Source organism: Rhamphochromis sp. 'chilingali' (assembly GCF_963969265.1).
Source record: "Rhamphochromis sp. 'chilingali' genome assembly, chromosome: 7".
Lineage (NCBI taxonomy): Eukaryota > Metazoa > Chordata > Actinopteri > Cichliformes > Cichlidae > Rhamphochromis > Rhamphochromis sp. 'chilingali'.
In genome coordinates, this window is record NC_137934.1 from 12,404,519 (window position 1) to 12,431,388 (window position 26,870).

The 26,870-nt window shown below is 39.7% G+C and overlaps 1 protein-coding gene across 1 annotated transcript in view; it reads left to right on the plus strand.

The window, feature by feature from the left end:
• Positions 1 to 26,870, plus strand: part of iqsec3a (IQ motif and Sec7 domain ArfGEF 3a) — a 123,779-nt gene that overhangs the window by 64,260 nt on the left and 32,649 nt on the right. The window contains exons 3-5 of the mRNA XM_080886942.1: positions 3,334 to 3,970; positions 12,657 to 13,954; positions 23,946 to 24,107. Of these exons, the coding sequence (XP_080743068.1) occupies positions 3,334 to 3,970; positions 12,657 to 13,954; positions 23,946 to 24,107 (2,097 nt within the window). The remainder of the gene's footprint in view (positions 1 to 3,333; positions 3,971 to 12,656; positions 13,955 to 23,945; positions 24,108 to 26,870) is intronic.

Sequence of the window (26,870 nt, forward strand, 5' to 3'; positions counted from 1 at the left end):
AGAAATTACAAAACATTTTGTACTTGGAGATTTTATGGCTTTCCAGTTTTCTTATTCATTTAAGTTAGATAGAAGTTAGTGTTTTCCCTGTGCCAAGTGGTGTTCATCCATGTGTCTGTCCAATGACATCCATGTTATGCTAAATAGTTTAAGTTGGCTGTAGTTGCACATGTGATAAAGCTTTGAGTGCTGTATAAGACAAGGAAAGTGCTATACAGCTGTGAGTTCGTTTCCAAGAATCTGAATGAGTATTGATTAAAGAATGATATATACAAAAGAAGAATAGAATGCACACTCCTGTATCCAGGTTCATTTTTGTGCTGTAGCATTAAGGTGCAAAATTGACACCGGAGCTTTAAGATCGGTTTCTGTGAGATACAAACAGCCTGTCAAGGGTAGAAAAGGAGTACCTTAGGGGGATACAGCCCTAGTGACAAGCCATTGTACCGCTGAAGGAACAATATGGTACTTTATATTCTGTAAGAGAGTGTAGAGTATGATAATATATCAGTCACCAAGCTCTCTGTAGAATATCTTATTTTCCTTTGATGCAGTAAGTACATTTTGCTGACTTCTGTACTATTACTTCATGCAGTACAGAAACAAAGGGCCTGTCCTTACATATAAAGACATGCATATATTCATAGAGATGTTTCCAGACTTTGTAATACTGCAAAATAAGTCAAAGGAAAACTACTCTCTCATGCATCCCGATTCAATTTAACACCTGTACATTGTATAGTATTTTGCCTTCTTTTACCTTCTAAATGTTATAAAACTGTACTGAATTTCATTCAGATTGTTTAAGGTGGATGGATTGTCTTTTTATTTTACACAAGTGGAGATTCCCTTTCTATGAGAGTGATATTAGCGGTTGTAGCCCAGCATGCAGCATTAGCAGACGGCCCCAAACTCGCGTCACACCACCGTACCGGCCTGTTCGCAATCACGGCAGTGAGAGCAGGAGATGTCAGTGGACACTATAATTGTATTCTGGATGAAAAGCATGGAGGCCACTGCGCTCATCCATCTTCAGAACTGACATGTGGAAAAACTGGGAAATTAGAGGAAGCATCCAGACCTTGTCCTTGCCTTGATACATAGAACAGCTCAATCCCCTTACCTGGGAAAGACAGAGCAGCAGGAAAACTGCATATATATATATATATATATATATATATATATATATATATATATATATATATATATATATATATATATATATATATATATGTTCGTTTTTCATGGTTATTTGTGCCTCTTCAAAAATAATTCCCTTTGATCACCTGTTCCTTCTTTTTTTTTGTTCCTTTTATCGGAATCTGACTTTAATCCAGCTGCATGCCGCCTGTTGGTTGTCTTAATATCTCTCACCATAACGGGGGCTCTAGCAAAATGCAAATCGGGACGACTACATTTAGATTCATAACAATGAAAGGAAACATTGTAAGCAGGGATCATGGCAGGCTCTCTTCCCCTAAAAGAAGTCTTCTGTTTTTTCCAGGCAGGTCTATTTTCTGCATGAGAAAAAGCTCACCTGCAGCTGAATGTTGAAGAAGCACACTTTCCCTCTTCATTATTCATTGCTCATATAAGCTCTATTTTAGAAGTAGCAGACCTAGCTATACCCATTACCAGAATACTTTTTTGTCAAGCCTATTATGTGCTGCCGTGTGTATATATATATATATATATATATATATATATATATATATATATATATATATATATATATATATATATATATATATATATATATATATATATATATATATATATATATATATATATATATATATATATATATGAGACCCAGGCCTCTTGTGCAGAAGAAGGCGGCAGACAGGTTTTTGTCGCCATCAAGGGATCTTTTTTTTTTGTAATTATTAACTCTCTACATTAGCAGAAATGCAGTATATAAGTATGCTATTATTAATGAAGGCTTTTTTTAGACAGACAACTTAAGACACAAACTAAAAGTTTATTGTTGTTGTTGCCCTTTGTCTTCCTCTGAAGAAAAATCGTGTTGACTTTCTTCTGAAGTTCTGCATGAAAAGTGGTGATTTTATGCTCAGTGATTCAATTCTTATCACCAAATCCAATAACGGGGGGGGGGGGGGGGGGGGGGAGTCTTATCTTGTTATCACAGTTACTTTTAGCTGGTGTGCAAAACCGGCACAAATTCAAAGTAAGTCTTTCAGGAAAATCTGCTGATACATGTTGTTCTTATAATAAACAGAAACGTTGAAATGTCTTTCAAACTTCATCAATATGTAATCAAAGATTAGTCAGTCCCATGTGTTTAAAGGCACATGTGTGCTAAAATAAGAGCTACACTCTACACAGCTGGGTTTGTGGTCAATATCACTTTTTTTTTCTTGAAGGCACTTTTTTGTACGTCTCAAAGTGGCAGAAATAGTCCAACTGAAAGAAAGAAAAATTGGCAGTGAGAGCAGTTTAAACCATGCTTACTTTTATCTTCAACACAGATGCCAGTGTGTGTGCATTTCCATTTGAACATCCCAATGCCCCGGTTATCAGGGTGTGACGGAAAGGTGTTTCAGAAGCTTCTTGACCGTCTGACAAGCACTCCTGATAAATGATACTGGCAGATTAAGTGCAGCCTTACTGAGCCACTAACATGACTGCTTAGTCATGTTCTTCTATCAGCTGACAAGGGAGCATTGAAAACTGCTCTCAAGGTGATGTCAGTTAGATCAAAATGTCTTTAAACACATTGGATGATTAGAGAAACAGCTGGTATTTGCTATGTGGACAAAAAGTATATAAATATATTATTTGTTCCTGTATATTACATGCCTATTACACCTCTTTTTGTTTTAAAGTGTAAAACGACACCTACAGTACACTCCAACATACAAGTATTCACACAAGCAGGCACACATTTAGTGACATTTGTTTTGGCTGCATGACTGTCCCCCCTACGTCTGTGTGTGTGGGAGCGTGTGTCACTATTGGCTGTTAACTATCTTGTTTTTTTCACATTTTCTCTTCTAAAGATTTTGCTGTAAGAAGTAATGCCTTGATCTTTTTCTTTCTTTTTTTTTAAACTTTTGTACACTGTGGTTTTATAAGCTGCTCTGTGCTTTATGTTTTCCTGGTTTTCATTGTCTGTCAGTGTCTAGACAGACAAGAAAGGCATTCATAACAGAGCAGGCAGACAGATGAACTGTTGAGTGATGAGGCACAAAAAAGAAAAAAGAGAGAAAGGGTCAACATCTTACCACTAACCCAGGCAGCCTGGAGAAGAGGTCAGAGCTCACCACGGATGCAGCAGACACCTCACTCTGCATTTTCTCCTCCTTTCTGCAGCGATGACCTTTCTCCAGACTCGTCTATGGTTCAGGAAGGGAAGGGAGGAGAAGGAGAGCTGCAGAGTGAGGCCCAGTCACAGCCACAGCTACAGCCGCAACCCGAACTGCAACCGCAGCCCCAACAACAGCAGCAAGAGACTCAGCCACAGACTCAGCCAGCACAGCCCCAACCACAGACTGAGCCCCAACCGCAGATTCAACCTCAACCTCAACCCCAACCCCAACCCGAAGTCAAACCTCAGCCAGAACCTGAGCCGAAAGCCCAGCCTGCACCAGAGCCCGAGCCTCAGCCGCAAGTCAAGGCTCTGAGCGAGGCGGCCCCACAGGAAGCCCCTAAAGCCCCTTCGCCTTGCCGAGAGGAGCAGACGGTTGCAGAGAAAGAGAATCAAGAGTCAGAAGAAGTTGTGGAGGCAAAGACAAAGCAAGAGGTAGAGGAGGCGCAGGCCAAGCCACGCGAGGGTGAAGCAGCACAGGAGGAAGAGGACGAGGAAGGGGGAGGAGCAAAAGGAGGTGGCCCGGGGAGGAGAGCCAGTCTGCACCACACAGCCTCGCCCTTGAGGGTGCAGCGCAACGGGGCCGGCTCGCACTCCGCCGCCTCTGACTATGAGCTCTCGCTTGACCTCAAAAATAAGCAGGTAGGGTTGTGTTGGGGTTGGGAGGGGGCGGGTTGAGTGTTGGTGTGTTGTGTTTGGGAGAGGGAGGGGGAGGGCAGGAGGTGCAGTAGCTTGGCTTGTGTGTATTGTACGTCCTGTGGTCTGACATTTTTGTGGTGTTTCGTTTTTTTTGTCTGAAGAGAAGGTCAGGTGGTTTGTGGTCAAAGCTGGTGTCTGACTTTTTAATTTTATTTTAATTTTTTAAATTTGTTCATTTATGTTTTTGTTCGTTCGATGTATTGATCCCTATTACCGCTTATGGGCTGTCAAAAATATTTCCTTTTCTCCATTATCATAAACCATCATCATCAATGCCATGTCATTTTGAACATGGACGTTATTTGGAGTTGTGGTTGCTCGTTTTCCTTTTGTTTGCTTTGTTCATTTGTCTCTTTTAATTCTATTTTTTTTTTTATACTTTTTCAACATGTTCAAAATAAAGATTCAATCAATCAATCAATCAATCATCACTTCATTGACATCGTCAGTTGTCTTCATCACCAAAACCGGATTGTTTTTTTCAAACTGTGATTTTCTGAGACTACACTAAACAGTTTTCAGGTGCAGGCTGCTTTACTATTCTAGCAAGGATGCACAATTACCCATCAAAGTCGAAGTAAAAACAATGTCACAAAATGCAAGTTTGTATTTGCATGACTCCTTTAAAATTTGTATATTTTCTAATGCTTTATATTAATCAGTGGATGGTGAAAAGCCTTAACATTTGTGGAGAATAAAAGCACATTTCATTGCAGCGAGTTAAACCGACTTTGTCCTGAACTGTAAAAAGTGACTGTTTTTCTACGTGCATTTTCATGTTCTCGTGTCTGTGTTCTTATCACGCTGTTCATCAGGAGCTCAGATATCATCTACATTACATAATCATCAAGAGCCATCAAACATTAATTTTCATTATCATCCATCTAAACAACATTCTTCAGTCCATCGAGCTTCGACAAGGTAAGATGGCAGGTAAGGCCCCTACCTGAGGGGCTCCTCACCGTTTTTGTGCTGGATTGATTATGTAAAAGGGCCCTCCACTGAATTTTAGATCCATTTTAGATTCAGCCTGTAAGAAAAGCACCCTTGAGGGCTGAAAAATGCATTTCCATAAACTGCTGTTTATTTACAGCCTTTCAAAGAGAGTCAGTAACTATAGATGCTGATAAAAGCATGGCCAACTTTAAAGCTAAAATAAACCTGTTTACAGCCGTATATTCTGTTGTCTCTCTAGTTAATTTTCCGTTTCACGACAATTGTACTGGGGATGGATGTTTTCATAGCTAACTTGTTAAATTATTAGGGCTTGAAGTTACTGATGCATCATTAGGGGTGTGGTCAGTGGGCTGGCTGTTGGCTAGGCTTCACCATCTGCTAAGGTGAAGTGCACTTCTCAATCAGTGTTTGTGGATCTGGTCTTTTTTTGCGCCATTTTAACAGAGCTATATAAACAATAACTGCATTAACACACTGCACATGTGCTCCAGTTTTGGTGTGTCAAGGTGTAATGTATAAAGCAAGTAACACTGTAGAGGGATCTTGCTCACCCAGCTTCCTACTGCTAACTAGCTAAGCACTCCCTTTCTGCTAAAAGAAAACAAACAAATGAGCAAAAAAGAGCTGCAGTAGTAGAATCTGTGTTTTGAATGTGAATCCAGATTTGAAGTTATGATTTTGAAAGAAAGCCATCCAAGACTCCTTTAAACTGCCTTGTGGAAGTTGTAATATCAAGTGTAAACTATATCCAGGCCCCCCAAATCTATTCGTTTTTCCGAGTTTCCTTTTCAAATTGCTTCCCTATATTAATGTGCAATACTAATTTCGCTGGGATCCTCTGTATTTCAAGCAGAAACTTGTCAGACTTGAGCCACTGTAATGTACTTCATGCAGGTATTTTTTCCAGGTATTCCGAGTCCCTTGGTTCAATTTGTTTCTTTTCAAGGTACACCTCGGTCCCTCAAGTCTTGACTTCTATTACTGTCCCTGTAAGTGCTGTGCGGCACGCTTGGCTGCGCTTAATCGATAACCCAGAACAATCAGTAAACATGGTCGCTCTAGTATTAAGTGTTTCTCAGAGTCAGAGCACCAGTGACACACTCTGAAAGGAAATTTGCTCACAGGTGACAGGGGAGATGTCATTTGGATTGTGTCCTTCTCTGCCAATACATATTTAAATTCGCAGAGTGAGAAGAACACACAGAAAACTGCCAGATAAGCCAGCAAAGCATTCATTCCAAGCCACTGAAACTAATATGTCTGAGCTGGATAGTTTTTCCATATTCGCTCTCTGTCAGCTCCATTTCATTCAGTTTTGATTGCATTTCCTCAGTTGTCACTTCTCTAATTGAGGCTCATGATTCTTTTAACCTTAACGTCTCCTTCTCACTTCCATTTTCTCTCTTTTAATCTTACATCTGAAGGTCCCCCTTTCCTGTGATCTCCCTGTCAACAAGGCTTGAGATACGTGATCAGCTAGATTGATCTTCTGTCTGTACAACCTGGGGTGCAGGGGGCTTGATGGATCTCCAGATCAATGTCAGAGTAATTGGATCTGTGGGGCGATACCTTGATAACTGGGGAAGGACCTCATGATGAAGTATTTGAGCATTAACTCACTTTAGTTTAGCGTTCAACCTCCAGATCCCCCTATTACTTTTTCTCTCTAAATAAGGTTAAATTTAAATACGTAATGGTTTAAATTTAAATACTAGTCAATCCATGTAATAATACATACACTTACATGGAAATGTACATTATATTTGTTTTGCTCATGGCTCACTCATATAAGATGAGCCTTTTGCGTTGCCTGCCTAAAGTTGCTGCATACCTGCAAGCCCCTTTGCAACCCTGCTCCACTCAGGCTTGGCATTTTCATGCTGTCTGACTTAATCAGTGTCATATCTGTTGTCACTGATGCTTTCTCTACACTTACACCTGCTTGTTCTGCTGTGTTACCTGGGGGGTTCTTGCTACAGCTCTGCTGGTTTCCCATGTGTGCACATAGAAGGGCGGGGAATATAGTCTCCAAACATTTTCTTTCTGCCCTTTCAGTTAATTTTTGTCAATTTAAACTCTTCTAGCTACAATCCTAGTCACACACAACTGTGTGTACTTTAAGTTGCTCATAAAATGGAGAGGTCTTGAAGAAGTAAACAACTCATGCAGAATGCACAGCACTTTGTTTTATAATGAGGTGATGTGACCTTTACTTCTGCTCAGTAGCTGCTGCTAATATCTGCTTCAGCAGTTCATATTTCCCAAGAATCAAAAAGAGCACTGAAAATGGATTTGATGGGCTGCCTTCACTCATAAATACACTAAAAAGTGCAAATGTATGTTATGTATCTCACAAAACCCAAGTTAGGGTTTATAGTTTTTTTTTTCATTCCACAATAAGATGATCACTTTTCTTCTCTTTAAACAGCTCATGCAAAATTTAGAATTTTAGGGGGGTATTGTTCTGCAGATGTCCGCAGCAGTGGATTACATCTGATTTCGGCCACGCTGGGACTTTTTCCTTGCAGTTTTTGTTTGGCCAAGGCCCATCAGTGTAATTCTATTTTTCTATTAAATTAAGATAGTGTCTGCATTAAAATTTAGTCACCGCTGAGCTTTTTCTGTAAATGACTTTGGTCAAGGACGCATGAGCTAAAAAGATTTCCATCCTCTGATGACATCAAGACTTTTCTATTGTCATCCTCATTTACCCATACAGTCAGCATTAGTTGTGTCCCAGTTTTGCTGTTATATAATCATCTCATTAATCATGCAGATGTTTCTGCGCTGTAAGACTGTGCATGAGCATGAAAGCTAATAATCATGGTTTGAATTTCCACCCCTTAATTCTGCAGCATGTGAAAAGATTATCTGCAGTTTTGTTCACACAGCTCAGTCTGTGCCTGCACGGTTAAGGACGAAACTCGACGAATCAGTATTTTAGGGCTGTTTGATTTATAGGGACTGTAAAACAGGCAGTATTTAATCTCAGGGTGGGTAGTATTTTACAAGTCTATGACATTACTTAGCTTTGCAGGTACAGTTCAGCACATTTTGTGTTCAGAAAAAGCCGAGCTAAGCTAAACTAATATTGCCTCATAGATGAAAGGAAGCAAATAAGAGTGATTCTCAAAAACTGAGTGGATAAAAAAGAGATAAATGTTACCACTGAAAAAAGGTGTTTAGAAAGCATTTTAGTCAAAGCTGTCTTCAACGTTCTGCAGGAATGAATAAGTGAGGTTAACTAATTTTTGATTATCAAGGTAATTGGTATTCTTTAAGAAGCCTTCACATATATAGTTTTACAATTAGGTTTAAATGTCACAAGTTGAATATAGATGAGGCTTTTCTAAGAGGCCATTTGTGATAATGATACCGTAGAAGGAGGTGGAGATAGTAATCATGGCACTTGACTCTAAATGGCAACAACTGGCATTTATTTGCAACCAGTAAAAACAAAACAAAAAAGCTGTGTACTGCACCTTTAGTTGACCTTTCGGTTTTGAGACACATTTCTATTTGAAGCAGAAACTTTCAGACTAAAACATATTCCTTTTCCAAAGCCCCTGGGTATTAATATTTCATGTATAGACAGAGAAAGTATTTCAAACCAAGATATCTATCATCTCCATAGCATCTGAAGCTGAGAACCCGTCTCTGCCTCCGCAGCCCAAAAATATTTGAAATTTGCATTTTGAATTCGCACTTGTGTTTAAGTAAGATCATTATCTTAATGTGCTAAACCTCTATTAAACCCCCTGTTTGTTATGGGTCATCTTCAAGAGGATTAGAGACCGTGTCCTTGACTTCAAATATTTACATACCCCTTCTCTTCTTTTTGTTCACCTCAAAGTTCAAGTAAAATCTGTTATTGCACACTCTAATTTTATTCTGCATATTCTGCATTGTGGCACCGCTTTGTGTTGCATAGTTTTTCTCCATTTTTGTGTGCCTCATTCAGAGGGGAACATGAGGTCAGCATGGTGCTGATCTCTCCGTCAGAATCGATTTAGAGACGTGGTGTGAGAGAGCGGTGCCATCGCCGTTTTCTCAGACCACTGTGTCTCCAGAATAATCTCTCATCAGCGCTTAGTGAAGTGATCAGAGGTAGAAGTGACAAAGGTCTAATGGGGAAGATTTTCAGCAATGCCATTCTTGACACGGTCATCTGCCTCAGCACCTCTTTCTATACCTTTCTTCCAATCTTTTTTTATACACGTGTCTCCTTTTCTTTTACCACATGCATTACATTTGCAGTGGATTAGCATGCAGCCCTTTAAATGACAGCTAAGGATTTATTAACACACGAAGAAATCAGAGTTTCCTGAATATTTTGCTGCAATTGCTGACTGAGCAGTAAACTGGAATTTATTAGATTCCCCAGTGCAATCGTCACCAAGTGAACCATTTTGCATCACTGTAACTGGTCTTATAGTAACATTAATGGACACAGCAGGCAGTCGCTGTGAGTTAAAAGCCCACTGCATGCTATTCTCTGCACCAGTGAGCCAACAAGCTGGCTTTGGAAGACACATCAAAAACATTTTCTCTGTGTCACGAAACTTGACTCCAAATTAACGATGGTTTGTCCAACTGGCAGAAAGAAAAGGTTGAAGGTTTTAGACTTTTTGAATTCAAGTCATAGTTCTAAGAACTTAATATTTATGCAGTGCAGTTAAACAAGACACAAGTACCACCTACATCTATGCTCTACCTTCACATTACTACTGAGAAATAAACTTATGAGGAAGAATGTAACACTCTGACATATGTGCAGAGCCACACCAGTACGCTTCAGTACCCATAAACCAAGCTGGACTAGTGTTAACATAGAAGGTCAAGGACAGAGTTGCTAAATCTGCAAAGGTCCATCTTCTACTGGGTCTGATGGGTCCTTAGAGATGAAATAAAACAGGTAACACAGACAGAAGCACTGTGCACTGTGTTCTGAAAACATGCACTTTGCACTTTTGACTGGACTGTCCAGTGAAAGTGGTACACAGCATTTGCAGTTCCAACACAATCCTCGTTAGAGCTGCCATCAAATCCTGTCTACTTTCCTCACTTTCTTCCTCCATCCATCATGTTCCAGCTCGTCCCGGTGGCTGTAATTCCATCTGAATGGCACAGTGTATCAGATACGCACTCTAATAACGAAAGCAACGTGACCCAAATGCTTTATTCATCATCCCCGACCCGGCTTACGCGGAAGCCAAAACAAACAAGCTCGACTGCTACATTTAATCAAATGCAGCCAAGCTGACAGCCCTTTTTTGCACATTCAAGGGTACCCCTGCAGTGGAACTCTGCAGAATTTGTTTTGATGAGGGACTCCTCTGCGAGTAACGAGGTCAATCATATTACCTCAGCGCCTGTCTTATAAAAAAAAAAGACTACACAATCTCTATTTTAGTTTCCGCACAGTCATGGTGATAACGTCTTGTTGTATTAAGAGTGCATGCAGCACAGAACAATCCAGATTAAAAAACGATGAATATTCAGGCTGAGTTCGACTGGTCTGCAAGGGATGACAGCCACTGAGAAGTCGCCATCAGCAGATACAGTAGAGCTGTGAACCAGCATCCTATTCAAACTCCACCTTAATATTCTCAGTACGTTTCACTTTGCTCACAGAGGCTCTGCAGTGAAATGTAAATGGAGTAGATAAGGTGGATTTTCAGTGTCATTCCACTATTCTAAAGAGCTTTGTATGTGATTCGGTTCCTCCAATGACAATGACAGAGGCTGCATCTTGCTGAATTACCCACTTATCAAAAATTGCAAACCCTACAGCCATTACAGCCTATCAGTGTTTTTTTTTCTTTTGCAGAAGTCTGATGGTTTGGTGACTTTGTCCAGGACTAAAAGGAAAGCAGATTAGCAGCTGAAAGTCACAATTTGATCCTTCTTAGCTGCAGTAACCATTCACTCAATTGCATTTGAATTGACAGGAAGGTTATTTTGTACGGACCAAATTTATCCTCTTGTACACATCACTCTGATATAAGAGTTCAGCTCTAAATCCGTAAGAGAATCAAAGGAGGAAAAAGCAAAGATGTGAATTCTCTCAGATGAATACTTTGCTTTTTATAAAGTACATTTTCATGCAAAATATTTTGAACATTTATGTATTCGTTGTGTTTCTTAGTGATGGACTATAACTCTTTTTTTTATGGAAAACAGTTTTCCACTTCTTATTTTGCATAAAATTATATTGCTGTTAAGTCATTTGACCAAGGTAGAATTCGTTTGTAGTTGAATCGAGGCAAAGAGGTAGCCTGAGTTTCTTGTTCACCCTTTCATTCACCAGTCTGGATACTAAATTGGTTCTGGTGTAACTGACGCCCCAGCTTCACAGACATGACTGAAAGGTAGCCCATCTGCAGCCGTTGACTCATAACCTCCAGTCAGGAGAATCGCTTCAGGACATCGTCCTCAGCTGTCCTTTCTGGCATGCAGCCGAACTTCAGCTACGTTCTCAGTCCTGGAAGTATTCAGTTTTGTTTAGACAAGCTTGATGGAACGTGCAGCAGGCAGGATGTATTTGTTGTGAATCCACCAGGCGATTAGCTGCTACAATGCCAACGTGGACTCCATCAGACGTCACACGGACTTTGTTCTAGTGAAGTGACAGAGACACTTGTGTTCTCACACGCAGCTTCATGTCTAGAAAAGTTCAGGGCTGCAGTGCATGTGTAGAAATGTCTTGAGTGGGGGTTTTTTTGTTTTGTTTTTTGAAAGAGTCACCCACTCACTCATGAGAGTAAGTGGGTGAGTCTTTTTGTAGGTGTTTCAGTCCCTGCAAGGCAAACGTTCACCATGAATGAGACTTTCACAAAAATCGTGCTAGTTCTGTTTGTAAAACGGTGGTGCTGTTCTTTCAAAGCTGAAATCTCCTCCACATTAATGCCCTTGATAAAGTAAGATGAGCAACAGAATTATATTCATTGATTTGGTGCGAATGAAAAGGACTTTGAAAGATAAGCGCTCTTTCTAGGCACTTCCAAAGATACCCACACCCTGATTGTTCTGGGAAACTCAAAGAGGTTTCATCTAGTGTTTGAGCTGCTGTCAGATGAGGAAGGCTATATTACATCTCTATCTATTTCCCACAGCATTTGAGCAATTTTTCACAGGCAAGATTAACGGCCTGTTCCGTTTCAGACAATTTAAGGTTGTGTGGAAGACTTCTCTATGGACTTCATGTAGATTATGAGCTCTGTTTGCTGAAGAAATAGCTGGATGCCATGACTCAGCTATTAGTGTGGTTACAGATTCAGGATACATAACAAAACCAGCATGGAAAATACATTTACTGAACCATGACAATATTATTTAGATTTGCTGATCTTTAGTATCTAAAAATAGGCAATGTTTTTTTCTTTTTCCAACTAAATTAACGTATTTTTTCTTTAAATCTCCTCGTGATTAGTATTCCACCAATGCACGCCTATATGCATTGTACACTTACAAAAAAACGTCGAATTATAATAATACTCTTTTACCTATTCGCATGTATCTTGTATTCGTTGCAGTTTTAAAAATTATTATACAACTATGACTCTCATATTTGGTCTTAATAATTGCTGTCCTCACTTTTACTATCACTGACACAAAAGAAATGTTTCACCAATTTATTTTCGCTCTGTATGTCTCTTTCCATTTTCTTTAGATCGAAATGTTAGAGCACAAATACGGCGGACACCTCATCTCCCGCCGTGCTGCCTGCAAGATCCAGACTGCCTTCCGCCAGTACCAGCTCAGCAAAAACTTTGAGAAGATCCGCAATTCACTTCTGGAGAGTCGACTGCCTCGACGCATCTCCCTGCGCAAGGTCCGTGTGCAAAATACGGAGGGTTTCTCTGCTGAACGGGCGCTGGCAGAAGGCTGTAACCTGGCAGGCATCCCACTGGTACGCTCACCATCTTTGCCTGCCACGGTTGGTGGCACCCTAACTGACCTGGAAGACTCCTTCACTGAGCAGGTCCAGTCATTAGCAAAGTCTATAGATGATGCACTCAGCAACTGGAGTCTGAAGACCATGTGTTCACTCCAAGAAGGCGGCAACTATCAGTTCAGTGCCGATTCCTTTAGCGCAGCAGCGGCAGCAGCGGCAGCAGGGGTTGGAGGTGGTGGAGAAGGCGGGGGTGGGGACGTGCGAGACTCTGTAATTCATCAGGGCTCCGTAGACCCAACCGACCTCTCAAGGAATGCAAGCAAGCTGATGATGGCGTTTCGAGATGTGACGGTGCAGTTTGACAGTCAGAACTTCCGCGTTTCATCTTCAGTTAGGGAATCATCCACTTCTGTCACCCTCAACAGTGGCACCCAACAAGAAGGAACCTCCAGCACTGTCACCACCACTTCCACGACAGCAAATTCTGCACCAGCCCCTATCCCACCCGGTCCTTCACAAGAACCCCCTCCTCCACCTGCAGACATCCTAGCAGAGCCCAAAGAACTCCCACCCCCACCCCAGGAGCCTCCACCACCACCAGAATCAGAGATAGAAGGCAGCGAGCAGGATGTTGAATTCCCTGCGCCACCTCCTTCTGAAGAAGAGCTTGGGGAGATGGAGCAACCTCCTCTGACCCCTCTGGATAAGATGGCATTCCCCCAAAGCCCAGAGGAGGTTGTTGTGGTGGTACCGCCACCACCAAGAGAACCAACTGTGGCCCCTCCACCACAGGAGACTATAGTGCTGGGTAGCTCTCCTGCGGTGGAGCCTTTGGATGTTAAGAGATGTGGCTCTGAGACAGCAGACTATAGCTCAGAGCAGATGAGCAGCAGCAGCACATCGACGGAGGCACGCTCAACGTCCGAGGCGTCGTCCAAGGAAGCATTGCAGGCTATGATCCTCAGCCTGCCACGCTACCACTGTGAGAACCCCGCTAGCTGTAAATCACCCACTCTGTCCACAGACGTCATGAGGAAACGCCTCTACCGCATCGGCCTCAACCTCTTCAATGTGTGAGTAGCAGATTCATTCATTAGTGCTTGTAGTTCTATGGTAACAGAAATTAAAATCAGCTGCCGGTTTGTTGATGAAATCTCAGTATAATTTATAGCTTTTGAATTAGTGAACTGTTGGGTGTTGAAGTTACGTCATAGTAATATAGTTCTTTTCAGATCTGCTCAAGTTATTGCCAATATTAACACTCTGGTATTCATACTGCAACCACATTTGCAACTTCTGTTGTATTTTCCTGCGTGCCTTCATAAAATCAGCAGAAGAAGAAGAAAAAAAGAAAACAAAATGTGCTCTGAAAGCTTATTTATGTCTGGGGTGTTGCACCTTTTCTCTCATTCTGAATCCAGTTCCCCTCGCTGTCTAGTGAAGAGTGACAAAGTCAAAACAAGATAAAAACTTCCCAAAATGCCCTGCAGACAGGGGCAAGGTGGTTATATGGCAGTGATAAATAGAAAGAAAAAAATGTTACCAAGGTAACAGTGCAGTGCATGGGGAATGCACTTGTGTTTATGTATTAAGTAAAACAAAACAATGAACCCTGGAGATGTGTGCTTGGTGACATCCAACCACCAGTAAATTAATTATTGAAACATTTAATCATAAACAAAGTTTACATATGAAGAATTTAAGTTAAAGCTAATGTCAGCAAACCAAGGGAAATGAATATCCCATATTTAATTTGTGCACCACTATGCAATCCCATTTTAAAATGTCTGGAACCACGTGACCCCTGTGTGCTAAGTACCCAACAGCAGACTTGGAAGGCATTAATAAATAGAGAAATTTACCATATGCTCTATTAGCCTTTCACCCAGAGCATACCCTAAAGGGCCTAAACACCCCACATATTCTAATAAATGAACTGGACTCGTGTAGCAAGCTCAGCTCAACCGCTGATTGAGTTGCTGGGTAACAGTTAGTTGGAATGCATGAAGGATGAATCCCCCAAAATAATGGCAGCGATCCACAAAGCCTAAAATTCTCATTAGTCATTCTTCTGCGAGTTGCGAATGTAATTAAAAGTTCCTTCAGCATTGTCTGAACCAGTACCTTGGGAACTGGGATGAAAAATTTGTTAACATTTCAGCCCGAGCAGGATTGGATTTTTCTCTCTGCCACCTCAGCCATTTCTGTAGAAGCTCTACACGCTTTCCAAAATATCTTGCACTGAAGGAAAATACACTCTCCTCCCTTGGGTGTGAGATTTTGTGAGGATATTCATCCAGTTAGGCCATGTCACACATATTTGCGAGATTGGAGCTCATAAACACACATTATCTTTTTTCTTATAATGCCAAGCTCTGCAGCGCCATAAATGTGCACAATAAAGCCAATTAACTTTGACTCAATGCTGGAATGAGACGATGAAAACAAGAGACGGAACGAGCTGTGCTCTTAGTGAAGAGTGAGCACAGAAGGAATACCAATGTGGGAAATATCCAAAATTTAGAAAGCAAAAAACGATGCTACAAATGATACTATTTAGTATTTCGATACTATTTAGTTTTATCTTTGACTTTTTGATTAACAGCAGACATCACATGAACACATTAATATTGTGATTGGTGACAAATTAAAGGAAAAACCCAATTACCTGACACTCATAGTAAAAGGGTCAAGAGGTAGTGCTAGTCTACTTAGAGGTGAGTGATCACCTTTATTATGTATTTGAAAATTTTCTATAGTGACTAGTGTCTTTTAGGATGACATTGCTCCAAGAGCGCAAGACAACAATGCATTGTGAAAATGATTTAGATGTAGCTATGGCTTTGCAACTAAAATTGTTTTAGTTTTTTTTGTTTTACAACTTTCTATTATGTTTCTGTTAAAACTAATACATCAATATATATCCAAATTTGATGACCATTTTTTATGATGAGAAAATCCACCTGACTATTAACATTAAAAGCCTCTGAAAAACTATTTTTCCTGAGCTACAATTTTGCTTGATTCAGTGGAAACCCGGAACCCATTCTGTGTAAACACATTTCTAATGCCAGTGCCAATGTTTTTAAAATCCTTTCTATTAATATCTATGTGTGGTACCTTGAATTAAGCAACTAAAACACCCGAGAAAGCGTCTGGAAGACTTTGGCCGACATTATTTTAAAAACAGGTGACAAAAGAATCCAACCTTTAGTCTTCTTAGCATTAAAATGCAACATGGCAGCCACCCATTGCCTCTTTGACACTTCCTGCACTGGCAAATAAATTATGCAGATTAATCCAATATAGATATAATTCCAGGTGAATAAGGCAAGCTGTTATTTATGTGTAGAAAGTGTTCCTGCTAGATCCAGTTACAATACAGGTGGGCTTTGAATGTAGGATATGCTACTTACATTTAATCCAGTTTTTCAAACATGTCTGCTTTGATAGTTTTAGTCTGACATGCATGTGGAGTGGCAGAAAAAAGACTGGATGTAGGATTTATCTGTTTGCTCAGTTGAGATACTGAGTGTTTAATGGCAGCCCCCAGTTTGATTACAAGCCTCTGTGACTTTTGAGCGCAGCTTGTGTAGCCTTTCAGTCATCGTCTTTTGATCAAACACCTCGAAAGATAAGCTGACTTTTAATAAATTGGCTGAGAGGAAAGAGAGAGATAGAATGATGAATTAGGAGCAAAAAAAAAAAAAAAGGTAGGGAGAGGCAGGGAAATCTGGCTTGTGGCTTATTAGTTCCACCAGTTCGTATCCTTCTTCTAATACCTTTGCTGTTGTATCCTTTGCATCTTAAATAGGGCTGTTTGCTTTGGGCTAAAACTTTAGGTATTGCTTGATCATGCAGACAGAAAAGGCTTACAAATATGCATCCAACTGGGTAGTGTAAACAGTGAGTGTGCACTGGTCTGTGTTTGTCTTGCAGCGGGGGGTCAATGCATCACCTTTCCAAGGGGAGCAAGAAGTGTTGGTGTAGAAAGTAAATTAAACAGAGGAAATTCCAAACATTGGTGTGTGCATGCATGCGTGCATGCGTGCGTGTGTGTGTTTGTATGTGTGCATACTAGAATAAAAAGGCAAGACAAGTGAGTGATGGAAATGTAGTGCAAAAGCAACAGAGAGGAACTGAAAGAGACACAAAAAGGTAGCGCAGGGAAAAGCTTGAGAGAAAGACCACTTGATAAAGTTTCCACCTTGTGTGTGGCTGGAATGACAATGACTCCATTATGTGAGGAGAGTGTGTGCCAAGGACACTGCCATCACACAAGGGAGCTGGTAGAAAGTCTTCAACAGGGAAATGTGCAAAGAGGAGACAGGAGGATGTGTGACATTAATGACAGATTCCTGAGTAGATTTCTCTTTTGGATGCATGACTTCTCAGCTTAATACGGCTCAGTTAGACATGTCCTTATTTCACTTTTCCCCGCGCATACATTCTGGTGTAGTGAAAGTATTGATTGGACCTCAGAGGAGGCCCAGCTTGCATAAAAATGGAGACCCGTAACTGCTTTTCAAATTGAAGAAATGGCGACATGTGAGATTTATCAGTGATGTGAAGAGTGAGCATGTGAGACAGACATATCAAGCAAGGCTAATTAACACAGCAATTCCACAAGAGGGTTTCTGCCAATCAGTAGGCGAGGACTCCACAAGGGGGGGTCTTGTTTGTTTACTTGGGCATACACAAACCTTTCCTGTATTAACATTCTACCCTCAGTGCTAAATGACCCAGCACATGATTACAAACGCTGAAATCCAGATGGTCAAACAGAGGAAGCAGTTTTAATTTCTCACAGAACCCTACACCTTTTACCCTCATTTGCTCCCAATATTTAGAGAATAAGACAGGCCATACTGCTTTTTAAAAAAACTGTGAACCTATTTCATTAGAACAAAAAATGCTTTGTAACAAGTGCTATCAAATGCTTTCTCTTAAATAGATAAATAAACACAACGTGTCATCTGTGTGTGTATATGTTGTAAAAAGTAGCAAACTTGTGCTTTAACAACCAACCAACCTAAGGACGGTAAAAGCAGGCATGTGACTGCAAAAGCTCTGCAAAAGCATGCTTGATGGACACGAGCAGTTTGGTGCAACAGTGGGTCCTTGTTAATGATTTGGGGTTTTGAAGCGTTTACAGGTACAACACACAATCGTGTTTCCACTCAGAGAAATGCACAGGGGTGCTAACCGGCCATCAACCTGTCACTGGTTAGTAATGGAACAGAAATCTGTGCATCTGGAGAAATAGGCAACATGCAGTGCTGACACTTAAGCTCTTGTAGGGCCCATAAAACACAGTTTTGACTGCACATCTGTCCATTAGCAATAAAATAGAGGGCCAATAAAAGAGGGTATCAAGGTGGTAAGGGAGAGGTGTATTTATGGCGAGGTCGTACTACACCGAGATGTTGCAAAATAAAAATGAAAAAATAAATAAAAATAAATAAAAACTATGTCTGCTCTGAGGAGGCAAGGGGGAAAGACGCCTGGGAATGTAGCACTATATTTAGAAGTTGTTGTTTTAGCATGACATCTGGGTCCTGTCTGGCACTTACTCTTCCCTTCCCCATGCTTTACACGGGTGTGGGTCAATTTGCTGTGTGTATGTTGTGCTCTTGCTCTTCTTTTACAGTTTTTTTTTTTTTGTCACGCCTAAACTTTGTAAGAAAACGGTTTCTGTTCTTAGCTGTGAATAACATCCGGCACCATCTTGCAAAAATCCTCAAATAAAATACTGACCCATATAATCTTAAAAAAAAATAGCATCTTTGCTCTTAAGGCTCAGATTTGATAAGGGAACATTCTGGAAAAGAAAATAAATTGCAAAACACTCCACAGCATGATGAAAGGATGAAAAAGCAAGAGTGAATCAACAGTGCTTTCACGATCTAAACTTAATGAGTTTACCTGTGCAGCAAAACCCTTGACCAAAAGCATAGTGCTTGCAAAGATTCTTTAATATTTCTTTTTGAATAAAACTGCTCTTTGGACAAGTTGATGTGTGCAGGCTTATTCTGCACTGCTAATCCAAATCTTACACTTCCTGCATGATTTTGCAGTCCCCCCCCCCTATCTTTTTCTGATTACGAGTAATAATCGCCATGTGGGATCCATCTGTTGTTGGGCAAACATCAAATGAGTGATATCTGCCAAATCCATTTGGCGAGACAGCACCTTCAGCTGAGAGGTTGAGACGCTGAGAGTGTGCCGAGGCTGTTGCAGCAGATGCTTTCAGGCAGTCCAGTCTGCGCTCATCGTGCTCACTCTTTGTCCTCACCCTCCCATTCCCGCACATCTGCTCAGTCTGGTCCTCTTCCAGTCTTCTCTTTCTATTCTGCCCTTTATCCTCCCCTCTGTCATGCCCTTGCCTCACTAAACCCATTAGCTCTGGTACACACTCTCTTATGTAAAGGCTGTAGTTTAAACACTGTATGAAGACTGGAGTGGGACAGCTGTGACCATAATGCAGCAGCCTCCCCGGAGCAGCTATATGGTTATAAATAGTTAAGATATTACTCCTGTATTCATATATAACTTTGGCCATGTAGTCAACTGAAAGCTCTTGAATCTCCTGAACGAATGCTGGACAGGGAGATGTACTCTCTTTTGAAAACAATGATTCATAGGCCCGCTGAGATATTTCGACAATTTTCTGATGCATGAGCATGTGAGTGCACCTCATCACTCAGTAAAATAAATGTTTCCATGCACTACTCATGCATTAAACACATACAGTCCCAAATGAGTTTTTGTCTCTGTATCCAAGGGATACTGGCATTCATTTACATACGTTAGCCTGATGAATTATATCCCTCTTCTGGAATATGTAAAGAGCAATATAGTGAGGTAACCATGTGTTCGTCCTGTAACAGTGACTTTATACCTACATGCTTCAAAGAGTTAAAAGAATTACCACCAGTCACCAGCTGAACACATTAGGTACCAGAATGAAGCACTGCGAACTAAGAAAAGGAGTAAACACATTATAAGAACATTTTACCTATCAAGATATAATAAAAAAAAATTGTAAAAATAGTCCTTACCAGGTTAAATACAAATACAACAAACACTAAGCCACTAAGAAGATAGGTGCTGCTAATCAAATGCTAATAATTGATAATTAGCAAGTGTGAGCACCTCTATAAAAGCAGAAGTTTTGGAGGTTTGCTGGTCTGGAGCATTCAGGTATGTTTTAACATAATGCTGCAATCTTAAAGAAGCAGCTACTGCTGTCCATCTATCTGCAAAGGGCTATAACACAATTTCCAAACAATCTGAAGTCCATCAGTCTGCAATGAGAAAGATTATTCATAAGTGGAAAACATTCAAGACCAGTCCCCCAGGAGCACATGTATTAGCAAATCACCCCAAGGTCAGACCTTGCAATGTTCAAAGAAACTGCAAAGAAAATCCAAGAGCTTCATCTTAGATTCTACAGGCATTAGCATGTTAAATGTTAATGTTCATTACTGTACAAATTAAAAAAGACTGAACAAGTATTGTTGGGTTTGTAAAAGTTGCATCTGAACCAACCTCAAGACTTCTGGAGACCGAAGTGAAGATGTTTGTCCATAATGTAATCATGCACCAATCAAATGATCCAAATCCCAGAAGAAAATCTATAACAGAATAGCTGAAAAAGAAAAGTATCATAGTGTTGCAATGGCCAAGTCAAAGCCCAGAAGTCAACCTGATTGAAATGAGAGCTAATTTTTGAGAGAGCCCTACATAAATGAATGACCACAAATCTCAATGAAGTAAAATGAGTTGGCCAAAAGTCTACAATGATCTGAGAACCTGATGAAGTCATACAGAAAACATTTCTTTAAAGGTGTTGCTCCTAAAGGTGGCTCTAAAAGATGATGAATCATAAGTTAAACTGTGTTTTTCACACACTGCTTCTTTGGCTTATAGTACTTTTTATTAAATAGATAATTACACATCATGTGTTATCATAGGTCATGTGTTCTGAGGTTGTATTCATTTTAGAACTTGGGCTATATTTGAATATGTATCCTGTAATGTAATGACTGTACATTAAAGAAAAATTCATGTTAGCCAACAACTAATACAAAGTATACATGTGATCCAACAAGTGCTGTTAAAAAATACTTCAGTATTTATTTGGTAACAGATGGCCATGCCAGTAGCAGCTGCTATATGTGAGCAACAGAGTATTAAGACTAAACCAGCTGCTGGTGTAAAAATAAAGTGAAAATAAATAAACTTGATCCCATGATACTTGGATATAAAGTCAATGCTAAAACCACAGAATTATCAGTATAGAAGTTCCTTTATATACAATCTATATCTAAACTATACTGTATCAGAGGAAATGTAGAGCATACAGTTGACAAAGTATTGCAGTGATGTCTGTTTAAACCCAGTTCTAATTTAACTTTGCAAACCTTGTTAACATTTTTTGAGATTAGCCACCATAAACTAGCATACTAGTCGCACTAGTTTAAATAAGGCTACAGACGCAAAATCTTTGAGCATGTGTGCTTTTTAAATCCCACTATTCAGATTCGAGTTGAATTTGAATTTATTTATTTAAAAGGGACAGTGCAGTTTAACATAATCCAAGTACAAAACATGAAACTGATGTAACGCACATAAGTTTATAGCTATTGCTAATTTTCAACAATTGTCCCTTATTGGGCTTACAATCAAAATAGATAAGTTTTACAATAAAACATACATTTTCATAAAACCAAATTACATCATAGATACAATTACAGTTAATAGACAATGAATTAAAGTACGATTAAAAATCTTTAGTTAAAATGACTACATCTCTGATTTCCCTTTAACCGAACTTTAACCTTCAATTTAAAGGATCTGATGTCTGTAATCAATTTGATTTCGGTTGGAAGTGTGTTCCACAGATGGCAAGCCTTTATGGAAAAAGCTGACTGACTAAATGTAGATCTGCGATATGATATCTTGCAGTTGCTGTTCACCATGCTCCTAGTAATACGATTACTATCTTGTCTCTGGATATATCTATTAAGACACTCTGGGGCCATCCTATTTATACATTTAAAGACTAATTTAAGAAAGCACAAATGATTAAAACTCTTAAAACTAAGTAGATTATATTTCTTTAAATGTGACAGTGATGCCACCGAACAGATTTTTTTTTATCCATTATTTTTAAAGATTGGTTATATAAGGATACCACAGACTGAATTGTAGATGGTGCTGCTTGGGTCCAAACTGTCATACAATATGAAAAATGAGAGAATATCATGGAATGCATAAATAACTGAGCTGCTGAAGTGGGTATATAGTGCCGAATTAACTTAAAACAATTCAGATTAGCCTCGACCGTCTTAGAAATCTTCTTTAAATGCTTCTCAAATTTAAGATGTGATCTAAAATTATTCCTAAAAACTAAAATGCTTTAAAAAACGAACCAACAGAATAGGCAAAATTTTCAGAAATGCCACCTTGAGGAGGAGACACTTGTAAAATTGACCAGAAATATGAATCACTAAGTTGCTGATGTCTACAGAAACAGCTTTGTGATTAGGTTTTAGTTGCTGTACACAGTAAGCGACCTAGGATAGATACTTTTTTTATTACCAGTTACACTGTTACAAAAAGCCTTATTTATTGTCCACCAGAAATGGCTCATTAACATGCTGTTTTAATGTTCCAAAGTATGTTCTTTGGAGTGATTTACCTTGTTTTCATTTTTCAACCTAACAAAACACAAAAACAACGAAATAAGACCATTTAGTGAGCACATAAATTACATCAACAAGTTAGATACTAACTGCCTCACTGATGTGATCTAACGAATTTGGAATCAATTCATAGTTTCTTAGCATTAACTAATAGCCATTCACAAAGTGTATAATAGCTCTAAAAACTTTACTTTTCATACAGCATACTTCAATACTGAAAAAAATGTGTCTGCTATAAAGCTAGTGACAAATGAGTGGACAAGGGCATCGTTTTGAACATTGCCAGTCTGGTTTTACTGATGAATTCATCAAAATTGTATCACATTTGAATGAAAAATGTAAGCAAAAGTCAAAGTTTGAGGGGGTTTTTTCTCTCATGGTGAAATAAATTCTATGGTAGAGCTATATTTTATATCTGTGTATATGTGTGGATTTAAAGTTGCTTCCTAAGGCGGCAGTTGTGATTCTTGTTATATCCTCTAAATTTAGCAGAGTGTTGTGTTGTAGTTGTTAATTAAAGTTGTAATTCAGCAGGGGAGTAACTATACACAGCCTTTTGTATGTTTATTTACACTAACACTCTGTAGGTGTTCACTGTAAGAACCCAGAAACTATAGATTGTCAGACCAAAATCCTCATCTTTGCAAAGAAATACTTACAGTATATATTGTGGATATAAATTCTAGCCCAGTTATTATTCGACTAATTAAAAGATAACCAAAAAATAGCATCCTTGTTGAACACTTCCTACAACTTTTGCTACAAAGGATTACCTTTGTTATTTTTGTTCCTATTTCTGTCACACTGGCATATGCGATGTCTCTAACCGCTGTTCTGAACAAAATGACTTTTTAATTCTGCTAATTTTGGTTCAATATGATACAGAAAAAATCATCTGTCACAGCTGAATGAATTTCACCAATTTTTCGAGAAATAATATTGCAGCTGCACAGCATCAAACCACTGCTAGTCTCACATAGCCAGATTTATCTCCACAGCAGTGTGTCAGAGCTGGAGAATGGTGTGACTGCACCCATTATCTTTCTGCTACAGGGTGGAAAAAAGGCTTTTCTGTTGCGAGAAGAACCAAGTTGGCCTTATTACATGATCCAAATCTTCATCCAGACTTGCAGATTTAGCATGTGCTGTAAGTTGGCAGCGCAGTGGTTGCTGTTGTTGTTTTCTGTTGTGAAAGGAGTTCACTGACAGATAGCACAAGAGTTATGCAGTGTGACTGTAAATATAGATGTAGAGTGTGGCCACTGGAAGGTTTATATCTACACTCTACATCATGCAAGTCACACCACTAACTCACTTTAGTTCACTGACGTTTCCCCTTTCCTTTTTGTCTCAGTAACCCTGACAAGGGCCTTCAGTTCCTGATCTCAAGAGGCTTCATCCCAGACACGCCCATCGGTGTTGCCCACTTTCTGCTACAGCGAAAGGGCCTGAGTCGACAAATGATTGGAGAGTTCCTCGGCAACAGCAAGAAGCCCTTCAACAGAGATGTCCTAGAGTGAGTAGCCCACAGGACTGCAGATATTGATTCCCCAAATCATTTGGGGGGATCTTTTCCCAGTAATCTATCCTTTTTCATGAAGCCTTATTAGGTACAAGCTGTGCACAGCTCTAGCTTGGGGTCTTATTATTCTCTAAAACTCAATTGTGAAGCCTAAATTATAACTTCACTATCCACTTATGTGTGATTTTTTTTGCGGTCATTTCATTATAGTTTCCATTGTCATAAACACATCTGAAATAAGCTCAAATTGAAGTGCTAAGATCCAAAATTCAAAAATGAGCTCTTGTCTGATTTTCGTAAAGCTCGTAAATGTAGGTTGACTTGTAGGGCAATAACTACTACAGAAATTAAAGGAGGTTGACATGAAGCAAAAGTAACATTTTCCTGGCCTAATAACATTTTACTCATCTTTATCACATTCATGTTAAAACTGTTGTTAATATAGAGCAGAAGTGAAAAACAAGGAACAGTTTATCTGTGATCTGATAACATAAATATTACTTTTGAGATTTCAAAAACTTCCATTTCCATTCAGGACATAGGGTAGATGTACTGAAGTGTGGGAGATAAGGCACTGCTTTATCTGTGTGTGTGTTTGGTACTGATACGTGTTGGGCATATTGAGAGGCTGCGTCTGACTCGAGTGTTTGGTTTCTTGCTCACTCCTCTCCATAGCTACTTGTATGCTACGTGAAAACATTTTGGCTGACTCCTTATGAAATCTATGGACTGATAATACAGTAGTTTGTAATAGCGCCAGAGTCATGGGCTCAAACTCAGGTAGGGTCCTTGTGTGGAGTTTGCATGTTAGGCACATAGAGACTGTGTAATTTGATCACTAGCCACTAGGTGAAATAAGAAAAAAAAACTCCTTGTGACTGCTTTCATCACTAGCAAAGACAGCTGCATTCATTAGCTGGTCAGCTGCAACACATTAAAGTGTATGTAAAGGTAGCATCACTGTAGTTTAATTCTGTGTAGTCTCCACTTTTCATAATAACTGCTAACAGCAGAAAGTCTTTGCACTGCATGTAGGCCATAGCACAGGTTTGTGTACCGAGTCTTTCCATCTCTGTGGTGCCGACTTGGCAGCTTTCCATGGCTGTCAGTGAGATAAAACATGGCTCGCTGCTGAGACCAAAAGTAGCTCTTTTAACATTTTCCCAATAATTAGATTCTATTTAAATAATACAAAACTATCAATTTGATTTCGATAGGATAGCTGAAATTAAACCAAAAACTAATACCAGGATATCCTAGTGGTTTATTACTCATCTGGAAGGTTCATGTGGTCACTTCCCATGGTGCACCACAGCAGCGTCTTTAGTCTGATCATCCTGAGAGCAAAATCAGGCTTTTAGATATCTTTAAATATCTGAGTTCCCACTGTGTGGTTCACTTCAAAATGCAGGATCCTAAAACTCCAGCTGTATGGCATCAATAACATCTTTTTAAATCCGAGCCCAGATAATTGTGATAACAGGAAGACGCTTTTCCAGTCCTGACAGAGCTCCTCGAGAGTTACAGAAGCCATCATGCGATTGTTTTTAAGATCGGAAAAATGACTCTTTTCATCTGACGTTAATATTTGATGTAGACATTTCTTGGTCTTTGTGTACAGGTATATTCATCTCAAGAACCTCTCAAGAACCTCACAGTCCACTAAAACTCATTTGGAAGCTGAATGGATTTGCATTTTGGTTATGAATGCTTTTCAAAAACAAGTGTTATGTGCAAGACAATATAGATACATGAGATAAGTGAAGAAAAAAACAAACAAACACATGAACTTTGGGGTTTAGAGAACAAGAACTTCATATGCGCACACACACACACACACACACACACACACACACACACACACACACACACACACACACACACACACACACACACACACACAAAACTCACTTCCCCCTGCAAGATTAATTCCAGGTCATTAACTTTATTGCCTTTTATTTGCTTTTAAAGTACAAAGATCCCTCTCCCGTCCTCGTCTTCAGCTATTTCCATCTTTCAACACCTTCCTTGCTTTATCTCACTAATTGCCTCTACTCTGTTAAATTCTGTGCTTCACCAATTATGTCTAAATTTGCATATCAGCTCAATGAGGTTGTGAAGATCTTTCTTTTTATCTCCCGCCTTTTTGTACAAGTTACAAAACCAAGAACGGGCTTAGTCTTTGCAAGGTCAGACAAACACTCCATAGCACTCTACCAAGTTGTTCATTCCAGCTCATGCTCATCTAATATCCATATTTCCTCAAACGGATACCGTCATGGTTTCAAAGACATTTTATTAACAGGAATATGCTCTTAAGGCTTCAAGCTCAAATTCACACCACAGATATATTCTCAGCGCAGGTGATATTGGTATATATATATATTTTCCCTGCAGCACTCAAACAGCAACACTCGGGGTGAAAGTGATGTTGAAGAGGACCGTGATAGAGTGAAAAGTGTGTGAGAGCACTTTTGATAAAGTGTGCAGTCACAGGAGAGCGGGTGAGGGATAGCAGTCTAATGTGAAAATCACTCATGGTGATTTACTGAGCCTGAATGAGTCGGTGTGGATATGTGAGTCTGTGTGTGTGTGTGTGTGTGTGTGCGTGCGTGCGTGCGTGCGTGCGTGCGTGCGTGCGTGCGTGCGTGCGTGCGTGTGTGCACGTGTCTGCAAGCATGTGACTTTTCAAGTATGTGCATGTGACCTAGCCTTGCATCAATATGTGGTTATGGTATCTCCCTCCTCTCCTCATAA